Source organism: Barbus barbus, assembly GCF_936440315.1.
Source record: "Barbus barbus genome assembly, chromosome: 24".
In the NCBI taxonomy this organism is placed as follows: domain Eukaryota; kingdom Metazoa; phylum Chordata; class Actinopteri; order Cypriniformes; family Cyprinidae; genus Barbus; species Barbus barbus.
In genome coordinates, this window is record NC_136752.1 from 25609412 (window position 1) to 25632264 (window position 22853).

Genomic DNA, 22853 nt, shown 5'->3' on the forward strand with positions numbered 1-22853 from the left:
TAATCGGTTAGTACTTGATTAGAGGTGCTTGAACCATCCCCATGTGGAGTTATTTTTTTGAGGTTTCTGGGTGATAAACACAGCATCTGTCTTTAGGCAATCGGTTCAGAGTTTCTCTTTCTCCAGTATGTGGGTGGGATAGATTGAAGGGTCCTCAGCCCGAGACCCTTCAAAACCACAGGTAATATTAAAACCAGATGCTTCCACTGCTGTGAGTGACGGGGTATTTGATCACAGAGAACACCCTTAAAATAAAGCTTCTTTTAAAAAATGCTTTTGGCATTCAACTTTTCACTTCACACAATGTTAATTGATGGACTGGAGTGGTGTGGATTGCTTGTGGATTATTGGAATGTTTTTAAAAGGTGTTTGGACTCTCATTCTGACGGCACCCATTCACTACAGAGGATCCATAGGCGAGCAAGTGATGTAATGCTAAATTTCTCCAAATCTCTTCCCACAAAGAAACATTTCATTTACATCTTGGATGGCCTCCTTTACTCATTTATATCTTGGATGGACTGAAGCTGAGTAAATGTTTAGCAAGTTTTCATTTTTGGCTAAACGATTCATTTAAAAGTAAAACCACATCATTAAACTGCCCTTCAACTGCCATTCAAAGGGACCTAGCAATGACACAATGGAGAAAACATGGGTATATAGTGAGTAAATAGTAAGTGACTTGTCATTACCATTATGAATAAAGAAATGCGTGTGTTTTGAGTGGCTTTGTGAATGTAAAGCATTTCACACATTAAAAAGGACACTCACTCCTTGGAAAGCTTTGTGGATAAGGCAGAGTAAATGTGTGTTTTTGAGGGTGAGTGTGTGTGTGTGTGTCTGCCAATGTGCGGTGTGTGAGTAGAAAACGGAGGGGAGATCCTTTCAACACATAAAAGGGAAGCCTAACCGCCGCTCAGAGCCATATATTTACGAGAGAAATCTTGGAGACAGTCAGACAGACATTTGGTGCTGAAAATACTACAGATCTTTTGAGTTGTTAACTCATTCATCCGCTCAATCAAAGCCAGTGTTTGGCGTCTCCACGCCAACATGCACTCTGGGTACCCTCGCAGCAAAACAACCACAGAGGGCAGGAACGATCGCTCTTCAGAAGATGCTGTAATTAACTCGCCGGGTTTCTCCCCGCCGTTCTCAACTTCACTGAGATGAAGAAAAGATGAATGACTTCTGAAATCACAATGTAATTATTCTGATAACTCAGGCAAGAAAATGAAAAGACTGGATATACACCCAAGTCTATTTAATCTCAACTCCGATGCTTCTTTGAATTATTCCTCTAAAGAAGGAAAAGTAAGAGGATTTGATGGTACTAAAGTGTGAAATGAGGAAGCTTGTGAGCTTATCCTTGAGGCTGATACTAATTCTGGTTGATCTCTTACTGAGCATTACTCTTACTATCGTGATTTGAACAAACTTTGTAATGTTCTGGAAAGAAAAATAAAAACTCTTTTTAATTTATATTTTTGAATATTTGCTTTCTGGTAAAAAATATCACAACACTCTTAAATTACTTGATAGAAAACTGGTTTTGAGAAACTTTATTTATTTACTACATTGGCAAATAGTATTTTCTATAGTGAGTGTAAACCACACTAGATATTTAGCTGATTTTAATTTTTAGACAGAGTTTTTACTGGAAAACAAGTCAAAAATACAGATGTGAAAGGTGTGCAAATACTTAAAAAATGGACAATGATTTTCAGTCGGATAAAAAAAAAAAAAATCCCAGTCTTACAATACTGTTCAACAGTTTAGGATTTTTATTTTTTAATTTTTTTACAAATGCTTCTGAAATAAATCTTATATGCCCAGTGCCAAGGCTGGGTGGATTTATTTGATTAAAAAATACAGTAAATTATTATAATTTAAAATAACTGTTTTTTAAATTTAATATATATTAAAATATAATTTATTCAAGTACTGCAAAGCTGTATTTTCTGTCACATGACCCTTTAAAAATCATTCTAATATGCTGATTTGCTGCTCAAAAAACTTATTTTATTATCAATGTTAAAAGCAGTTGTGCTGCTCAATATTTTTTTGCAAACCGTGATATGCTTTTTCCATAATTCTTTGATGAATAGAAAGTACAAAAGATCAACATTTATCTGAAAATAAAATATTATTTTAGTTTAATAAATAAAACTGTGAAATCATGTTTTTTTTTTTTTTTACTGTCACTTTATTGCCTAATATAATAGATTCTGAATGAAAGTATTAATGCCTTCCAAAATCCAAAATCTTACAGACTGAGAATCTTATTAAGGGTTTGGATTGGTAGACATCCCCTTAGCAACCATCCAAATCACCCTAGCAACACCTTATCACCCTATCCACAACATCATAGATTGCTGGAATTCTCACAAAGTTTATTTTGGCTGCTGTTATCATGGTGGACACAAACAGGAAGTCATTGAGTTGAGACAAAATATCTGACTTCCTCACAGATTGAAAACAGCTATCATGATAGCAGCACTGAAGTGTGGGAAGACATCTGAAGTGGACAAAGGACATCTATAACAGACAGAAATTACTAATTAGTAATTAATTAGACCAAAAAAACAAACTAAATTAGCTTGAAAGGGGAAATTTGCTTAACAGTCATTAAAATCAAGTCTTAATTATATTAAAATTAGGCATAATTTTCATCCTGCAAATTCTATTTTTTTCTTCTTCTGATTTTAGGGTGAAATGTGATTTTAGTGAGATTTAACCGAACTAAAGCTCTACGTGCTCACAGTTGCCGCTCTGTAAGCTGATTTTCACTGTGTATGTTTGCGTGAGGATGAATTTGGATGACATAATGAAGGGTTTAAGGCTTGATGCCCAGCGAGATTTGAAAACACATTTTATCATTACACTTGCAAGGTCAAATTCACCCTGGACTTTCACCTCCAATCAGAATGCGATTGCTTTCCTGCAAACAGTGTGAGAAACAATATCAAGCTCTCAAAACCCAAGACTGGCAAGTGTAGTAATAATTTTTTCATGATTGTTGAGGCAAATGTTCTCTGATGGAGTCTCAGTAGATTCAAACTGCACGCATCGGTCTGTACAAACACGCCTGACAGTCACGTAACCGATCTTTATTAAGACATTCATGTGATCACATGACACAAGAAAGACTTGTAAATCTCACAAACGTTTGAGAAGTAATACTATTTCCTCAGGTCACCTGCGGTACTAAATGATTAAAATATTCACGCTACATGATATTTACAAATTATTTCAAATAATACTGCAGTTAAGACTGTTAAAAATAATCATGGAAACATATCCAAAAATCCACGGTAGAAGGAAATTTCCACTTAAAATCTTTAACCTTCCACTATGAGAGTCTCCATCTTTCCTTTTTGTGATGGCGTGTGTGAGAACAAGAGCTCCATTAGTGTGTTTTCCATACATTATTGACACACGACTACCATTTTCCCTTCGACCAGAGGGTCAGTGCAGAGGAACAACACAGCACAGACTTTATTTCACTTGACAGACCATCCCTGACATTATTTTTCCATGCATGAAGGTCAAATTGCTTCCAGAACTAGAGGTACAATGTCTACAATTATTATACTGTATGGTCTTTTGAGTAGAGTAGAATAAAATGACAATTGCATGTGGAATTAAACCAATATTTGCTGTCCAACATCCAAAAGGCATCTATTAAGATTGAAAGAATCTAGGAATAAACAAGTGACAGTGAAAAGCTTTTCATTTACTGTCAATGCACATCATATCTATTTCTAACCCAGCTGATAATCAGTCTGGTAATCAATTTGGTTCTGATTACAGAAGGGATTTTTTAACTGGTGCAATGGCTTAACTCTTGTAATATACGACTTAAAACACATCTTGTGTCTTTACAGCACTATGTACTTGTGGGTTTACTGTCTGCCTGTCAGTGCTACGCCTAAACAGCCTTTGGGCATGTGTGTTGGTAAAGCATCCACGAAAAACATTCCATGTCCTCATTAAAACATGCCATTCCGCATACTTTCATAACGTACAGATGCAAAGAAAAAAAAAAAAAAAAAGTTCAGAACGGTATCATAACAAAAAACAAAAATACATATATACTGGCACCTGTTCCCCCCTACTGAGTGTTCATCAACTCCATATTGTGCCTGACACTCAAATATGATTTGTGCAACCCAATGCAGTCACATTCCACATTTTTTGACTTGAATTGCACCAATATAAATTTAGATGCAAATTGCAAGCTAAAGATCATTAGTGCAGTATATTAAAACTATATTGCAATATGCAAGCACATAACTAATGCAGAAAAGCTTAAGTGTGCATCACATTGCCTTACCTGTGGTGGTACCTTGGTGAAAGCAGGTTCAGGGTGCTTCATCGTGAGTTTGTCCCCTGATGTGACCCGGGCTTTCTCCCCCTTGGCCATGGCATCCGGTGCGAGGGGTACAGAGACAGCAGCTGAACTCTCTGGCTTCTCAGAGCTGGCTACAGCTGTGCTTGCATCCATTCACATACTGCAGCAGTGAGAGGATGGGCAGGGTTACAGAGCTACAGAGGCCACATGCACAGATGTGAGCCAATCAGATGCCTCGCTCTGCCAAAACAAGATGCTTACCTGAAGCTGATACAGTGTACATTCCTATGCTGTTACTCTGACACTAAATAAACACATATGAAAAGTAAGAGTTACGTGTATGTGCTGAATATATAATTAGCCTGACACAAAACATAATGTTCACTTTTCCATCAGAAATACTTTAAGTACATAAATGTAAAAAATGTTGTTATCCATGCATTTTTAAAATGATCAAGTGATATATTAATTTGATTAAAGATAATATTGAATACACATACACTAAAAAATGGATGTAAAACAATGACATTAAATACAGATGGATGGATGGATGCATGTATAGATAGATAGATAGATAGATAGATAGATAGATAGATAGATAGATAGATAGATAGATAGATAGATAGATAGATAGATAGATAGATAGATAGATAGATAGATAGATAGATAGATAGATAGATATGATCTAACCTGAGTGATGCCGTGATCTATCAGCTGCTGCAGCGGTGGATGAACTGCGGGTTCATTCACATTCACTGCAGCAGCAGCAGCACGTTCAATAGATGTAATTACAAACACACACATGTGCGCCCCCTACAGGACACCAAACACAACTCACAGGATGGCAGTAAATACATCAAATTATTAGCATACAGGCATTTTAAATCTAAGTTGTAGTGGTATGACATTGCACCAAGGCTGCATTTATTTGATCCAAAATCCAGTCAAAACAGTAATATTGTGAAATATTTTTACAATTTAAAATTGTTTCCCGTTTGAATATATTTTATATATTTCAATTATATATTATATATATATATATCATATTTAATTATATTTTAATTAAAATGCAATTTATTCCTGTGATGCAAAGCTGCATTTTCAGCATCATTACTCCAGTCTTAAGTGTCACATGATCCTTCAGAAATCATCCTAATAGGCTGATTTGAAATAAACATTTCAAGAAACATTTCCTACACTGCAAAAAATGCTATCTTCATACTTTCAGCCAAAATATCTAGAAATTCTTAAATCAAGTAAATTCTACACAAGTAAAAATTATAGTCTTGTTTTCAGAAAAAAATTAAGTGAGTTTTTGCTTAGAACAAGCGAAATAATCTACCAATGGGGTAAGCAAAATAAATGTATTTCAAACAGAAAACAAGATTATTTTTCTTACCCCATTGGCAGATTATTTTATATAAGCAACAACTCACTTAATTTTGACATGTTTTTTTTCTGAAAAGAAGACTAAATTCTTACTAAGTTTTACTTATCTAGAAAATCCTTATTGATTTACGAATTTCTAGATATTTCGGCTGGAAACAAGACAAAATAATCGAAATAAGAAAAGCATTTTTTGCAGTGTATTAAGCTGTTACCAAAAGTTGGAAACACTTGTGTACAATTTTTTTCAGGATTCTTGAATGAATGGACAGTTTAAAAGAATAGCATTTTAAGGTGATTAGACAAGCTGTTATCATGACTTAAAAATACATATTTATTTATTAACTGCTCACAAACTCCCAGATATACACTTGTCATAAAGTTAATTAAAAGATTAATAAAAACGCTTATCGGGGCTGATGGTCAGACCTGGTCAAACCAGTCATATCAACCTTAATATACTCCAGAAATTCCTGACATTCAGCCCACTGGCCAGGAAACCAACCATATGGTTGGCATTACATGTAAACGCATTTCCAACATTTTGTGCAACAGTAAACAATATGTGGAAATGAACAGCATGTTTAAAAGGACAGGAATGAGATTCATATGGAACAACAGTATAGACTAGAAATAGTAATTACACTAATTCCTTGAATGATTAATAGATTATATGAAAATGGTCAGAAGATGAATCCAAATGCATTCACACAAAACACAGCATATTGATCAGAAAGTCACCTAAATTTCTACTTATCTTTGTGAGCATTTAAAACACATTAGAACCCATTTACTCCCCTTTGAAATGAGAAAAGGAATCAGCATATCTTCAGTAGGTTTATTGCAAGCAGAGGTCTTTATAACAGAGCCTCTGTCTTAGGCAAAGTGGATAAAACATTTGACATTTATAACTTAACAGTTCACAGTAAGCCATACTAGCACAGATGATCGAACACAACTCCATTAAGCATCATGGCAGCTTCCATGATCTGAATTCTTCATTGATCTATTTGTAAACATGTATAATAGTGAAGGTTAAAGACTTGGCTTGTGCATACTGCATTGCATCAGAAAAGGCCAACACATCCAACTGTGAAAGAACATGATGGGGGGGGAAATAAAATAAAAAGAATAATTCACCTAAATATGAAAGCTCTGTCATCATTTCCAGTATTAATCACCCACACGTCATTCCATTTTGACTGAAATTTAAATTGTTATTCACTGTTTATCTTTTAATCCAGCACACTTTTAACTTGCTGTGACTGGATCACTGAGTCAGTCAACTCGACAAGCATTTCAGTCTGATTTTCTTTTTTTTTTGGTGGACTATTCATTTTAATCTATTTGTGAAGAGTGGCCATCTATAATGCCTTAGAAAGGTTTTCAAAATCAGACAAAATTGGAAAAACAAAAAACACCGGCTTTTATTGTTAAGGAATAAAGACTTACTCATCCTCAGGCCATCCAGGATGTAGATGAGTTTTTTTCTTCATGGGAACAGATTTGGAGAAATGTATTACATCACTTGCTCACCAATGAATCCTCTGCAGTGAATGGGTGCCGTCAGAATGAGAGTCCAAACAGCTGATAAAAACATCACTATAATCCACACCACTCCAATCTATCAATAAACATCTTATGAAGCGAAAAGCAGCATGTTTGCAAAAAACTAATCCATCATTAAGGCATTTTAACTTAAAACTATTGCTTCTGGACAAAATACAAGTCCATAATTCATAATATTTTTTTTCTCTTTCGTCCTCCCACATAAAAATTCACTAACATATTTGTTTAGAACTGTTTTGGCCTATAAACAGTGCCTGATGTGTGCATATTTCTCTCCTTATTTATATAAAACACTTTTTTTCAGTAGAAAGCAATATCATGGATAGAAGACTTGCATTTTTGTCAGATGAAATGATTTGATGTTACAAACATCTTACAAACACAAGCTTTTTGCTTCACAAGATGCTAATTGATAGACTGGATTCATGTGAATTATTGTGACGTTTTTATCAGCTCTTTGGACTCTTATTCTGACGGCACCCATTCACTGCAGAGGATCCATTGGTGAGCAAGTGATGCAAAATTTCTTCAAATCTGTTCCAATAAAGAAACAAACTCATCTACATCTTGGATGGCCTGAGGGTGAGTACATTTTAATTTTTAGGTGATCTACTCCTTTAAGAGAGAATGATTGATGAAATGTCTCTCAAACGTGTGGGACTAATAAATCTGAGTCTCTGGTGCAAGCAGGAACAGTCAGGAGTGACCAAAAGGAGCTTGTGTGTTGAGAGGCCTCTGAATGATGACAGCATTTGCTAAATCAGCTTCCTCCAAACTCTGACCCTCATCTCTCAGCTCTCGGTACGGCAGGGATGTAGTCAGGATGAACGGAGCGTCCGTTCTCTGAGCCTGCTCCACAAAATGCTGCACATCACTGATCCTGGAACAATTACATAAAGGCCAACATGAATGCATCTTCTCAGGGAGCTTTACAGCCACATCTTAGCAATCATGTTCAAGTCAGAGGCATGAAATCATTACATGTGGTGACGCAAACGTTAAATCCAGTGTAATCTGATTTGATCTGCTGCAAAGTTGCAGCTTACGATTCTTCCATTTTACCTTGTGAGCTTATATTACATAAATGATGAAGGAGAATTATGTAAGAGCTTTTGAGGGTAGGATTTCAAAACTGGAGCACCACAACATGCCCAGGGTGGATTCTGACAATACAATAAGAACATTCAGACAGAATTATGCCTAAGGCCTGTAACCTTAGCTGTGTATAAAAGCATAGTACACTAAAGAATGCATATTCAGTTATAGTTTTTTAAGGTGATGATTCGTGGTGCAGAGAACAAAACAAAAACTGATTACATGTATTTAGTCCAAATAATTTAATAGTACAAATAGTTGGCTGCAGTATATTAATGGCGTCAAATATGGAATAATACATTTTGCGTAAAACATGTATTGTATACAGTATATGTGTATATATATATATATATACACATACATACGCTATAATTGTAAATAATACTTCTATATAATAATAATACATAAGTTGAATAAATATCAAACATTTTTTAGACATTGTAAACAGTTACTTCAACTCTTTTTGCAATCAATTTATTTAATTTTGCAACATTAGGGCTGCAAAAATTACACACAGTTTTAAGCTTTTTTTTTTTTTTTTTTTTTTTTGCGGGAAATACGACCTAGATGTGTTTTCAAGAGATTCACCTTCTACGAGCATATGATACTCACCGATGGCACAGATTAAACCTCTGCACGAGACGCTGACCGTCTGCCAGCCAAATCTGGAGGGAGGTCACGGGGAGGTCCTCATTCAGCTCCACAGCTGGGAGAGGAGGACCAGAACAGTCCTCATGTATCGACCGAGACCTGGCCACCACTCGCGGAGCCACGCTACAGAGGACAATCATTGCAACTTTAATTTGTAAAGTATGGTTAAAAGCCTAACTTTGTCCAAGAATTGTCATGTGATTTCACATGTGATTAGAGGGTCAACTAACTAACACTAATATCTGGATAATGCTTGGCACATTTACAGTCAAAACATCACAGAGTAGAAGTGTTTCAAGGACACCTAGTGGATGTTTGTGGGAATAACTACGACCAGGTAAATTACTCGCATCTTTCATTTTATTGCTGTACAGCATTTACTTAAGCATCACTATTATGACTTCTCTTCAGGTGTGAAACTTTGGCCAATTCAAAACACTATAAACCAGAGAGTTTCTGCTACCTTCCCAGTCTGTAACCTCGGCCTGTAAACGGGTGAAAGGTCTTTTTCTTTGGGACATAAACTTCATCTTTCATGTCCTCCACATTGACTTCTAGTTCTTCATCCTCGGCTCTTCCTTCTAGCTCCAGGGGCAACTCACTTTAAATAGAGGATTTTTAGATTATTACCAAACTAAAGATTTTATTCTGTCTGTATGTCGTCATTTGAGGGAAAAAAGTGCAATAAAGATAATAGAATGGCCATTTTAAACCTTTGCAAGAAGTGGAATGTGAATGCTATAATATTGCCACCATGACAATTATCAACACTACTCACCCTCTTTTAATGGCCTCCAAGAACTCTTGGTTTTCTTCTAAAGTGTAACTGCGTAAATCTTCATCGTTTACCGTGAAACCATTTTTCCACAGTCTCACTACAATTTCCACCTGAAAAATACAGCCATGAAACACTCTTAAGAAGCCAGAAGAACCCTTGAAAATGGATTATTTTTGCATTTCTTTTTGATGATGCTAGTGAAATTACACACTTAAAGAAATATTTAACCTAAAAATGCACGCAGAAAATTTTAATTTACTCACTCTCAGGACATCCAAGATGTAGATGAGTTTGTCTGTTCATCGGAACAGATTTGGAGAAATTTAGCATTACATGTTCACCAATGGATCTTCTGTAGTGAATGGGTGCCGTCAGAAAGAGAGTTCAAAGCAGCTGATTAAAAGCTTTTTCAACTTCACAGGACTGATGGACTGATTTGATAAACTGGAGTCATGTGGATTATTGTGATGTTTTTTATCAGACTCTCAATCTGACGGCACCCATTCACTGCAGAGGATCCATTGCTGAGCAAGTGATGCAATGCTAAATTTCTTGATGAAGAAATAAACTCATCTACATATTGGATGGTCAGTGATTGAGAACATTTTCAGCAATTTTTTATTTGTAGATGAGTTTCTTCTCAAAGTGACATTAACTTGATGCAGCTAGCTACTAAGCCGCAACAACATTTTTATTTTAGGTAACCACCAGAATGTTCTGAATGCGATTGCACACAAGAAGTCTCATATGAACAGTCTGACCTTTTTGCCGCTGCTGGCAACACTGCTGATCTTCTCCACCTCATCGAGAAGGTCCTCCACAGAGAAACTGGATCTAATAGGGCTCACCTCCTCGTCGTCCTCCTCTTCCTCATTTTGTGCCCCTTCACACCTAAGAGCTCACAAAGGCAACAAAGTGTGGTTAATTTTAGATTACTCCAATTACGAACATGCAGTAATGACGTGACTGGCATGATAATGTTACAAAGTGGATAATGGACACAGAGCAGTGTATAGCGGACTTACCATGTGTCATCTTGAACCCTCTCTCTTGAATCAATATCTCTCATCATGACTTCTTTTGTTGTCCATCTTGCAACACAAACATAAGCGGGCATATATAAGTTATAAGGGATGGTGCAAGTCAATGTAACCACTGCATCAGTGCTTTCTGAATAATTCATGGAGCAGGACTTTCTGTGTGAGATTGACAGGCGCAGTGTGATCTGAAATTCTCAAAACATCGATCTGCTTTCATACCAGTCCAGTAAATCAAGGTAAAATTATGTTTCAACTGACCAGAAATGACCAATGATACACTAAATTCAATTGCTGTTGGTTCTTTTAATGGAATAATTATTTAAATTAAAAACATATGTGACCCTGGAGCACAAAACCAGTCTTAAGTCGCTGGGGTATATTTGTAGCAATAGCCAAAAATACATTGTATGGGTCAAAATGATCCATTTTTCTTTTATGCCAAAATCATTAGGACATTAAGTAAAGATCATGCTCCATGAAGATATTTTGTACATTTCCAAAGGTAATTTTATCAAAACGTAATTATTGATTAGTAATATACATTGCTAAGAACTTCATTTGGACAACTTTAATAGCGATCTTCTCTGTATTTTGATTTTTTTTCACCTCCAGATTTTCAAATAGTTGCATCTCGGCCAAATATTGTCCTAACAAACCATCATCAATGGAAAGCTTATTAATTCAACTTACAGATGACATAGAAATCTCAGTTTCAAAAAATTTACACGTATGACTGGTTTTGTGATCCAGGGTCACATATTATAAAAAAAAAAATACATAGTAATATATTTCATAAAAAATAAATATTGCAAAATAATCATAAACTACTTAACAACAAACCCTTGCTTTTGGACATGTGCCATGAAATTACCATGGGATGCATTTGAAAAATGTAAAGATATTTCATCAGTATTAATCTGACCATCTGCTTATTATTGAACGATGACGTCATGAAGCATTTGCAATAACCTATACGACAATATCTTGTCTACTTATTTATTTAGTCATTTAGCAGACGCTTTTATCCAAAATAAATAAATAAAATAAATAAAAATGTTATTTTTAAATAAAATGTATAACCTCAGTTTATGTAATCAAACGTTTTGAGGTCAAGCTCTGAACTGTAATGGTACCCACATGCATGCTTTAAGCCCTCTATTCATATTCACTGTAACAAACGGGTCAAAAGCAGCATAATAAATGAAAGCAGTGCGCCAAGATTACGTAAGGACAGTGTAGAGAGCACGCAAGCGCACTGCGCTCTTATGACAGCAAACACGCGCTTATCACTTCTGTATAGCAGATTAATAATTCCGATTATAAAATTGTAGATTGTTACCAGTGTAAGGCTCCAGTGGTGTCGTAAAACCGTCTCTTTAGCTCGTAAATTTCTCACAGTTATCATGCCGCTCCTTAAGCGAGGGCTGTCCACCATTCCTGTGACGTAACGTGACGTGAACACGTCGCTATGACATCACGAAAGCCATATGATCTTGCAATGATGTTTACATACTCTATGATATGGATAAAGGCAGAGTGTGTGTTTGTCTTGGGTGTGATAGTGACAGATGGTTAGTGAATTTAGCAACGTTACAGAATACCCTCAACATTATGTACAGATAAACGCTTCTAGAAGCGATTTTTAATAGCACACATAAACTATCTGGCATACATACTATTACTGAAATAATATCCTCCTGTAAAATCACACTTCGTAGCTATAAACTTGTAAACATAAAATAAAGAGAGCGGCCACGCGTGTTCGGTTTGAATTAGCTCTCAGCCAATGGGGTGATTTTAGGGCGGGGCTATCAGTTTAATCGACCAATGGAAGACGGGGAATGTTCGGGGAAACCTCTTTGGCAATGATCATTATTGTTGTAGTTCCGTTTGGTGCCACTAGTGGAGGATGTAAAAAACACACACACACACACACACACACACACACTAAAACTATCAATAAGGTTTTTTTTTTAAGCTAAAGATGATCATATTTAGGGTGTTTTTTAAAGTCCACTGCACTGAGTCAAACCATCTAGTTGACTTTCCAAGAATTTCCATGGTTTTTCCATGATTTTAATGATAATCTCCATCTTTTCCGTGAATGGAAGTCACTTTGAATGTCCCTGACATCTTCAGTTTTTAAAATGATAATAATCATTAAAATAAATTGTATTTAAACCACATCATATTTATATTTTTTGTCAACAACAGTGTAAATATAACACCAACAAAAGTACAGTGAAACTTTGATAATACGGTACTGTCCAAGGTACTAAAAAATACCATGCTACTACCATGGTACATGTTCAACATTTTGAACATAGCATGTCTAAACATAGTATGAGATCGTGGATCACTTTTTTTGTTACTGAATCAAATGTTAGAAAGACGATCAGCACATTTTACAACTTTAAAAATGTTCCAACTTTTTACATATTGTTCACCAAATATATAATTTATTGTAATTAAATGTTCTAAAATATTAGTCAACTGTCAACACCAGCAGAGTAAATATATATATATATATATATATATATAAAGTATTCTTTCACCTTTGCGTTGGTTTTGTATACAAATCTATTTATTTATTTTTTCTGTGGCGCCAACTTCATAGAAGCGCGCGCACTCTGGCTTCTCTCTGTAGCGGAAGTGGCTCGCCGGAGAGTTTCGCCTGGCTGACAGCAGAGGGAGAGAGAGAGAAAGAGAAATGGCGCCTCGGCTCTCTACTATCTGAGACACAGTCAGGTCGAAAGCAGCTGACAAGAGCTACAGGACAGGATTTGTTTATCAGCGGGGACAGACAGCAATCATGGTGAACACCAGAAAGAGCTCGGAGCACAAGCCCATCAGTCCCTTCATCTCGGGCCGGACGAGGTCGTCTCAGAGGAGCAACCCAAACTTGGACGAGCACAACAGCCGTGTAAGGAAGAGAGAGACACCGGCAGCCTATTCTCTCCGCCAGCCGGTTAGCGAGCTGCTCACGCTGGCTTTTTGGAGATAGATGGTTGGATAAATGGACGGATTGGATGGTTGTCCATCTCTTTTGTTCCCAAATTGCGCCTTGAGTGACACTTGGCGATGCAGAAATGGCAGTTTAATGACACGACAGCGCTTAATCGCGGCTTGTCGATTAGTTTTATGTGTTTTGTCACACACAATGGCTGGATTTTACTGAAGCCGGCCGGCTAGTTTAATGGACTCAATGCCCCCAAGTTGTCTTTGTTATATTAGTGTCCGATTCGCGAACGAATCGTTCTGTTGAACCGGTTCTTTTGAATGATTCGAGCGAACCGATTCGCTGTGTTTCTGGCCGGTACTTTAATGCAGGGGAGGACTTTAGCCGTAAAACTGGCAGCCACATATAACTTAATATTTGACCGTATAGTTTTCGAACAGGTGTAAAAATGTAGTTTTAAACGTGTCTGTCAAACAAGTAATAGTCACAATAGCAGTATGAAATGAATCATTTTACGTAAAACAAGAGTATCGTTTTATTACAAACCTTTTCAGAGAATTTCGCAAAAAAAAGAACTAGGAGCGCCTTTGAGTGTTAAATCAAGTGAATCGGATCACCGAAAACAACAGTTCGATCGAACCGACTCGTTTACGCGAATCGAGCGTTATTTAGTTGCTGTGTGTGTTTGTTGCGCTCGAGAGACACCGGTGCGCGTCATGCTGTCACGCGCTCCAGGGCACACCGATAAACCGTCAAAACAAAAGCGCGTTTGACACCTTTTGTCGAACGAAAAACGTCTCGTCCTCCGCGTGTCTTCAACAATAAAACAAGCTAGTGTTGGGGGAAGGGAAAAGCTCAGCTGAAACAGACCCCTTGTGGCTCAAAACAGTTATTGTTCGTGATTTTTTTGGAAAGTAAACTTTGAACCTGAGAGTGTTTATGTGACTTTAGCTCCTGTGCGTTATCGTCTCTTGACACCGGTTGTGTTTTTTTGATGTTTTGCACAATAGAGTGCTGTTTGAAACGATAACACATCCCGAATTCACATCGCAGTGCTTGGACGTGTCAAAAAACATGGTAGTATCTTGACCATGCACCAAGGTACTCTCTGGTATTCAGTAACTATATTATCATGTGGTAGAGTTCCATGCTCTTACCATCTAATATCATCATTACCACCACAATACTTTTTTAAAATTAATTTCTTTGCTAGTTGTCAAGGTTTTTGGAGTTATATAATAAATAATAATCCTATATAATATAAAATAATCCTATGCTGCCACAAATATTTGGTATAAGAGGTTTAAGCGTTTCCTCATTTCTCTAAATTTGGTCAGAAGATTCTTTGTTTCAATTATTATGAGTTTTAAGTGCGCAATGTCGCTATTTAGCCTTTCAGTTAGATTGATTGATTTCATGAAGGTTTCCCACAGTCATTGAAAACCTGGAAATATCAATGAATTTCTTTAATGAGTATGCATTTGAAGTTTTTGAAAATGTGTTTTCCAGGTGTGGGATAATCGAAAATAATAGTAAAAGTTAAAGTTCTTTAACAAATATCAATTTTTCTAAAAACAATTTAGCTCTTGTGTACGGTAAAACGTTTTTGCAAGCTGCAATGATGTTATTTATGTGTGAATGAGTCGTTCTAAGCTAGGTTATAAAGTATTATAACACTGGCATGATTTCATCAGTAGACTGGTTCTGTTTCTTTATTTTCTCACCTTACATATGTTAGGGTGGTGTGAATCAGAGTTATTTAGTCAGCTGGGAGGTTAGAATGAAATCTGGGAGGAGATGAAGAATTTCGGCGATGACATGAGTCTGTCGCTCGCAGGATCAGTAGAGAACGATGACGTCTCTGTCACATGAATACACAGGTTTTTTAGGTGGCTTGAGGACTCAGCTGTGATATTGCACCGAGTGTCCCTAGTGCAGATTGTGTCTGAGAGTGGACTTTCTGTCATTATATTTCTCTTTGTGTATTCTGCATGCTCCTTCAAGCTTTTTAATATCCTGCACACCTCTGCCTGTTACAGAAGGAGGCCAGCAATGATGTTAACAGCAGTAGCCCACGTTTGTCCCCACCGCCCAAGCGGACACGCAGACAGACGCCACCAAGTTCCACTGATACTTCTCCAAGTCCCCAGAGTAAAGGCCAGAGAGGCCCGTGGCCCATGTCCAAACACTGTACTAGGTGAGGTTTGACAATCTATGTAGAGCTGCATGAGTAATACTTATTTTGATGATCCCATCCCATTGTAATCAAAGAAATGCTGTTCCAAAAAATCTCTTATTTACATCACGTCTAGGCGTAGTTGATTATAATGGCAACATTTTAGTTTTGTGTTGCTTCCGGTGTATTTTGGATTTACACTGTCTGCATGGCAAACGAGCAACATAACATGAAGCAAATCCAAAATTTTGCCAGTAATTCTGCTTCTGGTTCTTTTGGTTCTTTGCTTTTGCTTCTTTTTGAGTGTCAGGCGATGTTTCTTTTCCACTCATTTGTAGTGTGCTATCATGGTAGTCTAATAAATATCTATAAGACTAATATACAGGCCTCTGATTGGCCATTGCATTCATTCACATCTGCGACTGGCTGTAATGCTCAAATGTTGCAAAAAAACACATTTTAAATGGAACATTTTGAGACCGAAACGGAAGTAGATCTAATTGAAATGATTCTCAAGATTAATCACAGAAGCTTTAACGCTAAAACTAATCTTTTTTTTTTTATTAAAGGAATAGTTCACCCAGAAATGAAAATTCTGTTATTAATTATTCACCCTCATGTCGTTCTAAACCCATAAGACCTCCGTTCATCTTCGAAACACAAATTAAGATATTTTTTATGCATTCTGAGAGCTCTCTGACCCTCCCATAGACAGCAATGTAATTAACACGATCAACGTCCAGAAACCTAGCAAGAAGATGGGTAAAATAATCCAAAAAATCCATCCACATTCAACCGTAATTTTACGAAGCTACGAGAATACTTTTTGTATACAAAGAAAACAGAAATAATGACTTTTTTAAACAATTCGTCTCCTCCACGTCACCCTAGCGCTATTTTGGAGAACAGGGTATGCTGTTCTGTGTACGTTTTCTACGTTGTTTACACTTTGATTTGAACAAAAACGACGTATCTGCGTGATGCAGCTGACACACAACAGAATATATCTTAATTTGTGTTCCGAAGATGAACGAAGGTCTTACGGGTTTGGAATAACATGAGGGTGAGTAATTAATGACAGAATTTTCATTTTTGGTTGAACTATCCCTTTAATTGTGCAGCTTTGGATCCATTTACCAACTGATCTGCTTAATCTTAATACTTGAGACTTCACAGTTCAGATTGATTTTGGGAATTTTCAGTGTTGTTGGAAATTTGTTTTTAGACGAGAATTGCTTTTACTCGCATAGAAACAATTACAGTTGTCTAGATTCAGAGAAAATACTTTAAATGTTTGTTTTTCTTATTTATGTGCTAAAAGGAGTATTATTATTTGTTGTAAAGTAAACTGTTTCTCATGGAATTTCACATCGTCTTCCAGGTTGTCCACTGGTGCCTTGCAGAATGGACACAGTAAGTGTATGTTATTTATTTTGATTTACTTAATGATTCCTACAACGAAAAGTTCACCCAAAAATGACAGTATATTGACACATCAGATTTCTTTCCCAGTTGGTTATGGTAATTTAAGACAACAAAAGAAAACTGAATGTAATACTGTAAGGATTGACACTTTATATCTGTAACCCTCAAATTAAATATGCTGCCTTAAAGCTTTAGTAAAAACAAAAAAATATATAAAAACAACAGAAATTGATAGAATGGTAATTTTGTCACCCATGTATCATACATAAGTTATTGATGGAGAAATATGTCAGATAACATCAGATAAAATTGTAAACGCAATCAGTTTTCCCAGTATTGCAAATATGAATCCATCTGTAGATTTAATGGAAAAAAAGTCATTCTCTCAGTTTTAAACATTGGTCACAATATCTATACAATCAATATATTTAATAGATACTTCAACTATGCTGCCTTTATATGATTCACACATCAGTTTTGATGTCATTATGATATTATTCTTCATTAAGTGATGGTTTTAGTAACCCATTTTTTAACCCATAGGTCGAATGAGTCTGAGGGGTGATTCTACATCAGATGGGGACCACGGTCGCATGAACGGTCATGTTGAGCTCAAGAGAAGCCACCGCATCAGGAAGTCCCAGTTCGAACACCTCAATCAGAGTTTACTTTTCGACCAACTTGTCAACAGGTAAATGCTGATTGTTGTATACATAGCCAATTCATGCCTGAAGTACGGTAGTTTCTGTAAATGTTCAAACTCAAAACATTCTAGAAAGACAATTTAAAGGGATAGTTCACCCAAAAATGAAATTTCCACAAAGGAAGATATTTTGAAGAAAGTTTGTAACCAGGCTGTTTTGGAGCACCATTTACTTCCATTGTAGGAAGAAAAAATAATACGGAAGTCAATGGTGCTCCAGAACTGCTCTGTTTCCCGCATTCTTCAAAATATCTTCCTTTGTTTTCAGCAGAACAAAGACATTCATACAGGTTTGAAACTACTTGAGGGTGAGTAAATGATGACAGAATTTTCATTTTTGGTGAACTATCCCTTTAATGCTACTAATCTTCAAAAACAGCTTGCTCAGAAACTTTGCTGCTTTCTTAATGATGACAGACATTGAATACACGATCACTTGATTAACCACATTTATACATATAGACACCTATTCATTGTTGACCCAACCAGTCAGCAAATCATTAGGCTAATCATTTAACTCCTGGTTGTCTGAGAGAGTCTGTCTATAAGCATTTTGAGAATCAATTGTCTTTGGATTGACCTCTTTGGCTTCAAACCAACTAGCTTTCTACCCCCTGAATCCACTAGGAGCTCACAGTATCCAAATCATGTTCTGTTTGGACATTGTGTGCGTACGTTATAATTCCCCCATGGTTTTGAGTAGCTGGTGTATAATTAGTAGGACATCTGATGAAGCCAGCAGAGTTTACTCTTGCAGAAACAGATAATTTAAACTCAACAAGAACTACAAGAGACTACTCAATGTATGGCGATGGCATTTGTTCAGCATGCATTCATGCACATAATGGTTTATGATATAATTGGTGATTCCTAGCCAAGGCTACACATATCCCAGGGATGCTTAAGTAGGTTCCGGCTGTACTTGAAAAGATGTAGACCTCGCTTCGTTAAACCTGTTAGTCTTTGTTAACATTTTTACTAATGACCTGTATCAGTTCTTGGGTGATATTTCATACTCGTTGAGCTTCTGTGGTATGACTGCAAATGATTGTACTTGTGTTAAACAGCTCATCTCGAGATCCTTTATACTAATTATACATTAAAGTTTCTGCAGTTGTCCCTAGAACCGTCAAAACTTGTGATTGAACACACATTTGTGGTTTGACATCGATGAAGACGTATGGTGTGTTTACACTGCCGCAGTATTTTCAGTTAATTCCTATGAGAGCATGATGGATTGACAGTGGATTGGAGAAAATGTTGAGAGCATCGAACATAAATGCTCAACTTTATGCAAATATCAAGGAAAAACACCAGGTTTTTCCAACACCAGCTGACAGCTGTGTTGAATTGCAGGTAGTGATGTTTGTCATCATGAGCATTTAAAAGTATGTAGGTTAGGGGTGGGAAACGCAGGGTAGCTCACGATACGATATAATCACGATACATGGCTCACGATAATATCACGATTCTGCGATAATCTATATATTTCTAGAAAATCCTATAATGATACATCACGATATCTCTACAAAATGCCTGTGAAAAGGTTAAGTGCAAGTTTTCTTTCTTTATTCAAGTCCAAACTGTTAAAAAACAGCAAAAAAGTTCTGTAAATCAATTTTAACGTTGAGTGGGCTAAATTAACCATTTTATTCTTGGACATTAAAAGCTTACACTTCTTTTTCTCTGTGTGTAAACAAACACATTTAACTGCTTATCATACAGAGAAAAAAAAATAGATGGGTAGATATAATATAAACCTGGTACATTTAAAAATTTACCTGGAGTGCTTTCTCAACCTTTCTACTCCTCTCATCATAAAAACGGAGTCCCACACGAAGACATATCCGTTCACATCGCGTCTTTTGCGCACTCAGGTTCGTTATTTCAAATCTAGACGTGCGGCAAACACACACACTGCACACTTCTGCGCCGTGTTATGTATGCCATAGGTGCAGATTTATGTTTCTGCCGGTCGGTGCCCACTGTTCACCCTGCATAATGCGCACTTGTAATATCTGAGAGAGAGGGAGAGCATCCAGTGTTGTTCACATAAAACTGGATGCATCGGCGGGGCTCTCTCACACACCTGCGATCCGAGCGGAGAGTCTACTCATGGACTGAATATGCGCTCTGCAATAATAATGTGATTGGAAATAATTTTTTTCTTCAGTTCCTCATGCTTCCCCATCTTCATGGTTGCTCAGAGCGCTCTTGGATCGAAGATGGAAATGGCGCGGCCGCGATTTCCATGCATTTTTAGACGCTGTGAACTAGGGCTGTGTGATTTGGGGAAAATATCTAATTGGCATTGTTCCAATAGGAATTACTGTTGTTCTATTGGTTGCCATCTGCTAGATTACATCAAAGACTATATATAGAGACTTTGATTACATCCCACCAATAGAATGCATCAAATACCAGTAGACACCATTATAGTTTACATTAAAACCAATACAATTCCCATTATAACCCTTAAATCCATTACATTTTCTACATCATCTACTGTTTTTTTTGGCAACCATTTTTTTTTTTTCTCTTTCTGCAGGGAAGATTATAATGGTATTACTACTTTTACAGAATTACTGAATTTCACAGGAAAGATTTGTTTATATTTTATAAATAAAGAACTGTATTTCTTTAGTCAATTATTAAAGTATTACATGTTACGCGGGCGGATTCATTCATTTTTAAGTATTTGGGATTTTAAGAACAAGTGGGAAATGTGCTGAATGTTTAATTTCATCCAAGTGAAATTGGCAAGTAGTTATTTACATTCGTTTTAAACGCAGAGCCAGGTGCGAGTTGACACAGGCACGTGCGTCAGGCCTCGTCCATATTGCCAGACGTGCTCGTGAGGGACTTGCGCAGCAGAACCGGGCACGAGATCTAAAAATGTATCTTTTTATTCTCCAGTACTGAAAGCAGAACCGATAGGGGAGCTCTTGATATGCTCTTGCAAATTACCTTTTTTGTTCGTTGTCTGTCATTTCGAAGCTTAAGTTACATACGTTTTTTTCTTTAGTTTTAATCTGCTTAACTTTCGATCTGACCCTTTTTAAATGACAGGCGTTTACGCAGTTGGCTAGAGCAGTGCTGATCGGGGAGAACGGAGGTGCGCTCACTCTATTGCTTAGTAAGACTGTCACTCAAGGCTGGCAGTCATGCATATGCTCTGGAACAGAGTAATATCGCGTCCACATCGCAGGCTTTGTGATTAGCAAATTGCAACGTCTCAAATCGCGATTGCGATTCGATTTCGATTAATCGCACAGCCTACTGTGAACAGGGAAATCTATTTAGAGCACCTTATTATATTAATTAAAATATCGATATTTGGCGCCAGATATCGATTATCGTATCGCACTGAGAAGAATTGCGATATATCGCCATATCGATTTATTGTCCCACCCCTCATATAGGTTGTAATTGTTTTGTTTACTTATTAGAGACTTTGAGAATTAGTTATTACGCAATATTGCAGTTAGACACTTTCATTCTGAATAGATTGGCCGGGTTTACAAAAGTTGATTTAATTGACACTGTTTCTTTGCATTGGGTATTCAAAAAACAAAACTCACATCTTTTCAAGTAATCATGTATGCTTATAAGTATATGATGATTATATTGGCTGTGTATTAAAAAAAGGTTGATTTTTGAAATACATTTTAATGATGGATTTACTGAGTTGTGTCCTAATCAGGTTTTTAGTGTGAGGTAACATGTTGCTGTGAGTCAAAGACAGATGGTGGAAGTGTATTGGAGAGAGGAGACCTGCTGGTGTTGCACATGAATGGCTTGAGCTGCTTTGCTCATTCTGAATTGACGTTCCTCCATATTAACCCTGTGAAGCCTGATATATGAAGTGTTGAGCCCGATTCGGATGGTAATTGTTTTTCATATGAACGTCTGTAAAAATAAATTTACAAATAAAACTCATGGAATCCAATGGAGATTTATTCACAGTGGAGGAGGGAGGTCTGTGATCCTATGAACCCGGGAACACGCTGCTCCGGTGGCCACATGATTGTCTGCTCACATGATTGTCTGCTGTAGATAAAATTAATTTTATTTACAAATTTATTCTTATTATTGTGTAAAATTTATTATTATTATTCCTAGCATATTTTATAATAATCCTATTTGTTACTTCATTATTTAAATCTCCTGTTTAAAAATAGGAAAATAGACGCGCTATAGTCTTATATAATTATACGCGATATGTTTATAATGCACATTTTTAAATTGTATTTCATAGCTGTGTCTGCCATAATATCCATTTTGAATGTTTACGTGCTTTTCTTCTCTTTCTGCTCCCAGTCGCTGTGGTGGAGCAGTTATGAAGTATTGTTGTTTTAAATAATTTCCAGCATTTTGGAAATAAATGTGTATGCAAATTATACTGAAGTACAACGTTACCTTACGGTGTTCGGGAGTGCTCAAAAAGGGTTTAAACACTGAATTTTTAATAGATTTATTTTCTCGTAAACTCAGAGATGTGGATTCAGACGGCAATTAAATTACCACACAACCTTGGTGTTTGTCAAAAAACAGTAGGTAATTCGGCCGGGGATTTTTATGGGGGTGGTGAGGGAAAACACAGACGTCCTGGATTTGAACTGCATTAAAATCACCAACTACCCTCTGTAAATGGTCACTTATGTTCCCCTGAGAAACAATTACTGTCCGAATAGGGCTTTAATCAGAAATTTGCATA

At 36.6% G+C, this 22853-nt stretch overlaps 3 protein-coding genes across 6 annotated transcripts in view; 1 reads left to right on the top strand and 2 right to left on the bottom strand.

Annotated features, from left to right (window-relative positions):
* LOC306843408 (sphingosine-1-phosphate transporter MFSD2B-like) overlaps positions 1 to 5111 on the bottom strand; it is a 21607-nt gene extending 16496 nt beyond the window's left edge. Inside the window, exons 1-2 of the mRNA XM_079374896.1 lie at positions 5045 to 5111; positions 4337 to 4594 (exon numbers count right to left, since the gene is read on the bottom strand). Coding sequence (XP_079231022.1) covers positions 4337 to 4507 — 171 coding nt within the window. The 5' untranslated portion in view covers positions 4508 to 4594; positions 5045 to 5111. The remainder of the gene's footprint in view (positions 1 to 4336; positions 4595 to 5044) is intronic.
* Positions 5112 to 6565: 1454 nt separating this feature from the next.
* Positions 6566 to 12333, bottom strand: LOC306843719 (UBX domain-containing protein 2A-like). Of its 2 annotated transcripts, none has more exons than XM_079375357.1 (7): positions 12213 to 12333; positions 10859 to 10924; positions 10595 to 10724; positions 9834 to 9943; positions 9519 to 9656; positions 9017 to 9178; positions 6566 to 8189 (listed from the first exon to the last, which is right to left on the bottom strand). In XM_079375357.1, exons 2-7 carry the CDS (start codon positions 10903 to 10905, stop codon positions 8006 to 8008), a joined length of 771 nt encoding a protein of 256 aa, XP_079231483.1. In that variant the 5' UTR covers positions 10906 to 10924; positions 12213 to 12333; the 3' UTR covers positions 6566 to 8005. The 2 variants fall into 2 exon arrangements, with proteins under 2 accessions (XP_079231483.1, XP_079231484.1); XM_079375358.1 differs by having other exon boundaries at positions 10595 to 10731; positions 12213 to 12314.
* A 1183-nt stretch (positions 12334 to 13516) lies between these two features.
* Positions 13517 to 22853, top strand: part of LOC306843718 (ATPase family AAA domain-containing protein 2B-like) — a 105982-nt gene continuing 96645 nt past the window's right edge. For 2 of the 3 annotated variants that reach the window (XM_079375354.1, XM_079375356.1), the window contains exons 1-4: positions 13517 to 13796; positions 15872 to 16029; positions 17390 to 17421; positions 17977 to 18124. In XM_079375354.1, coding sequence (XP_079231480.1) covers positions 13686 to 13796; positions 15872 to 16029; positions 17390 to 17421; positions 17977 to 18124 — 449 coding nt within the window. In that variant the 5' untranslated portion in view covers positions 13517 to 13685. The remainder of the gene's footprint in view (positions 13797 to 15871; positions 16030 to 17389; positions 17422 to 17976; positions 18125 to 22853) is intronic. The other variant, XM_079375355.1, reaches the window with a different exon arrangement.

Excerpts from the sequence above, each read along its gene's own strand:
- LOC306843719 (XM_079375357.1), bottom strand. The coding sequence starts at position 10,905 with ATGATGAGAGATATTGATTCAAGAGAGAGGGTTCAAGATGACACATG. Across the intron at positions 9,944-10,594 it reads TTGCCAGCAGCGGCAAAAAG|GTGGAAATTGTAGTGAGACT; the intron begins GTCAGACTGTTC and ends TGTATTTTTCAG. Across the intron at positions 9,179-9,518 it reads CGAGGTTACAGACTGGGAAG|CGTGGCTCCGCGAGTGGTGG; the intron begins GTAGCAGAAACT and ends TGTCCTCTGTAG.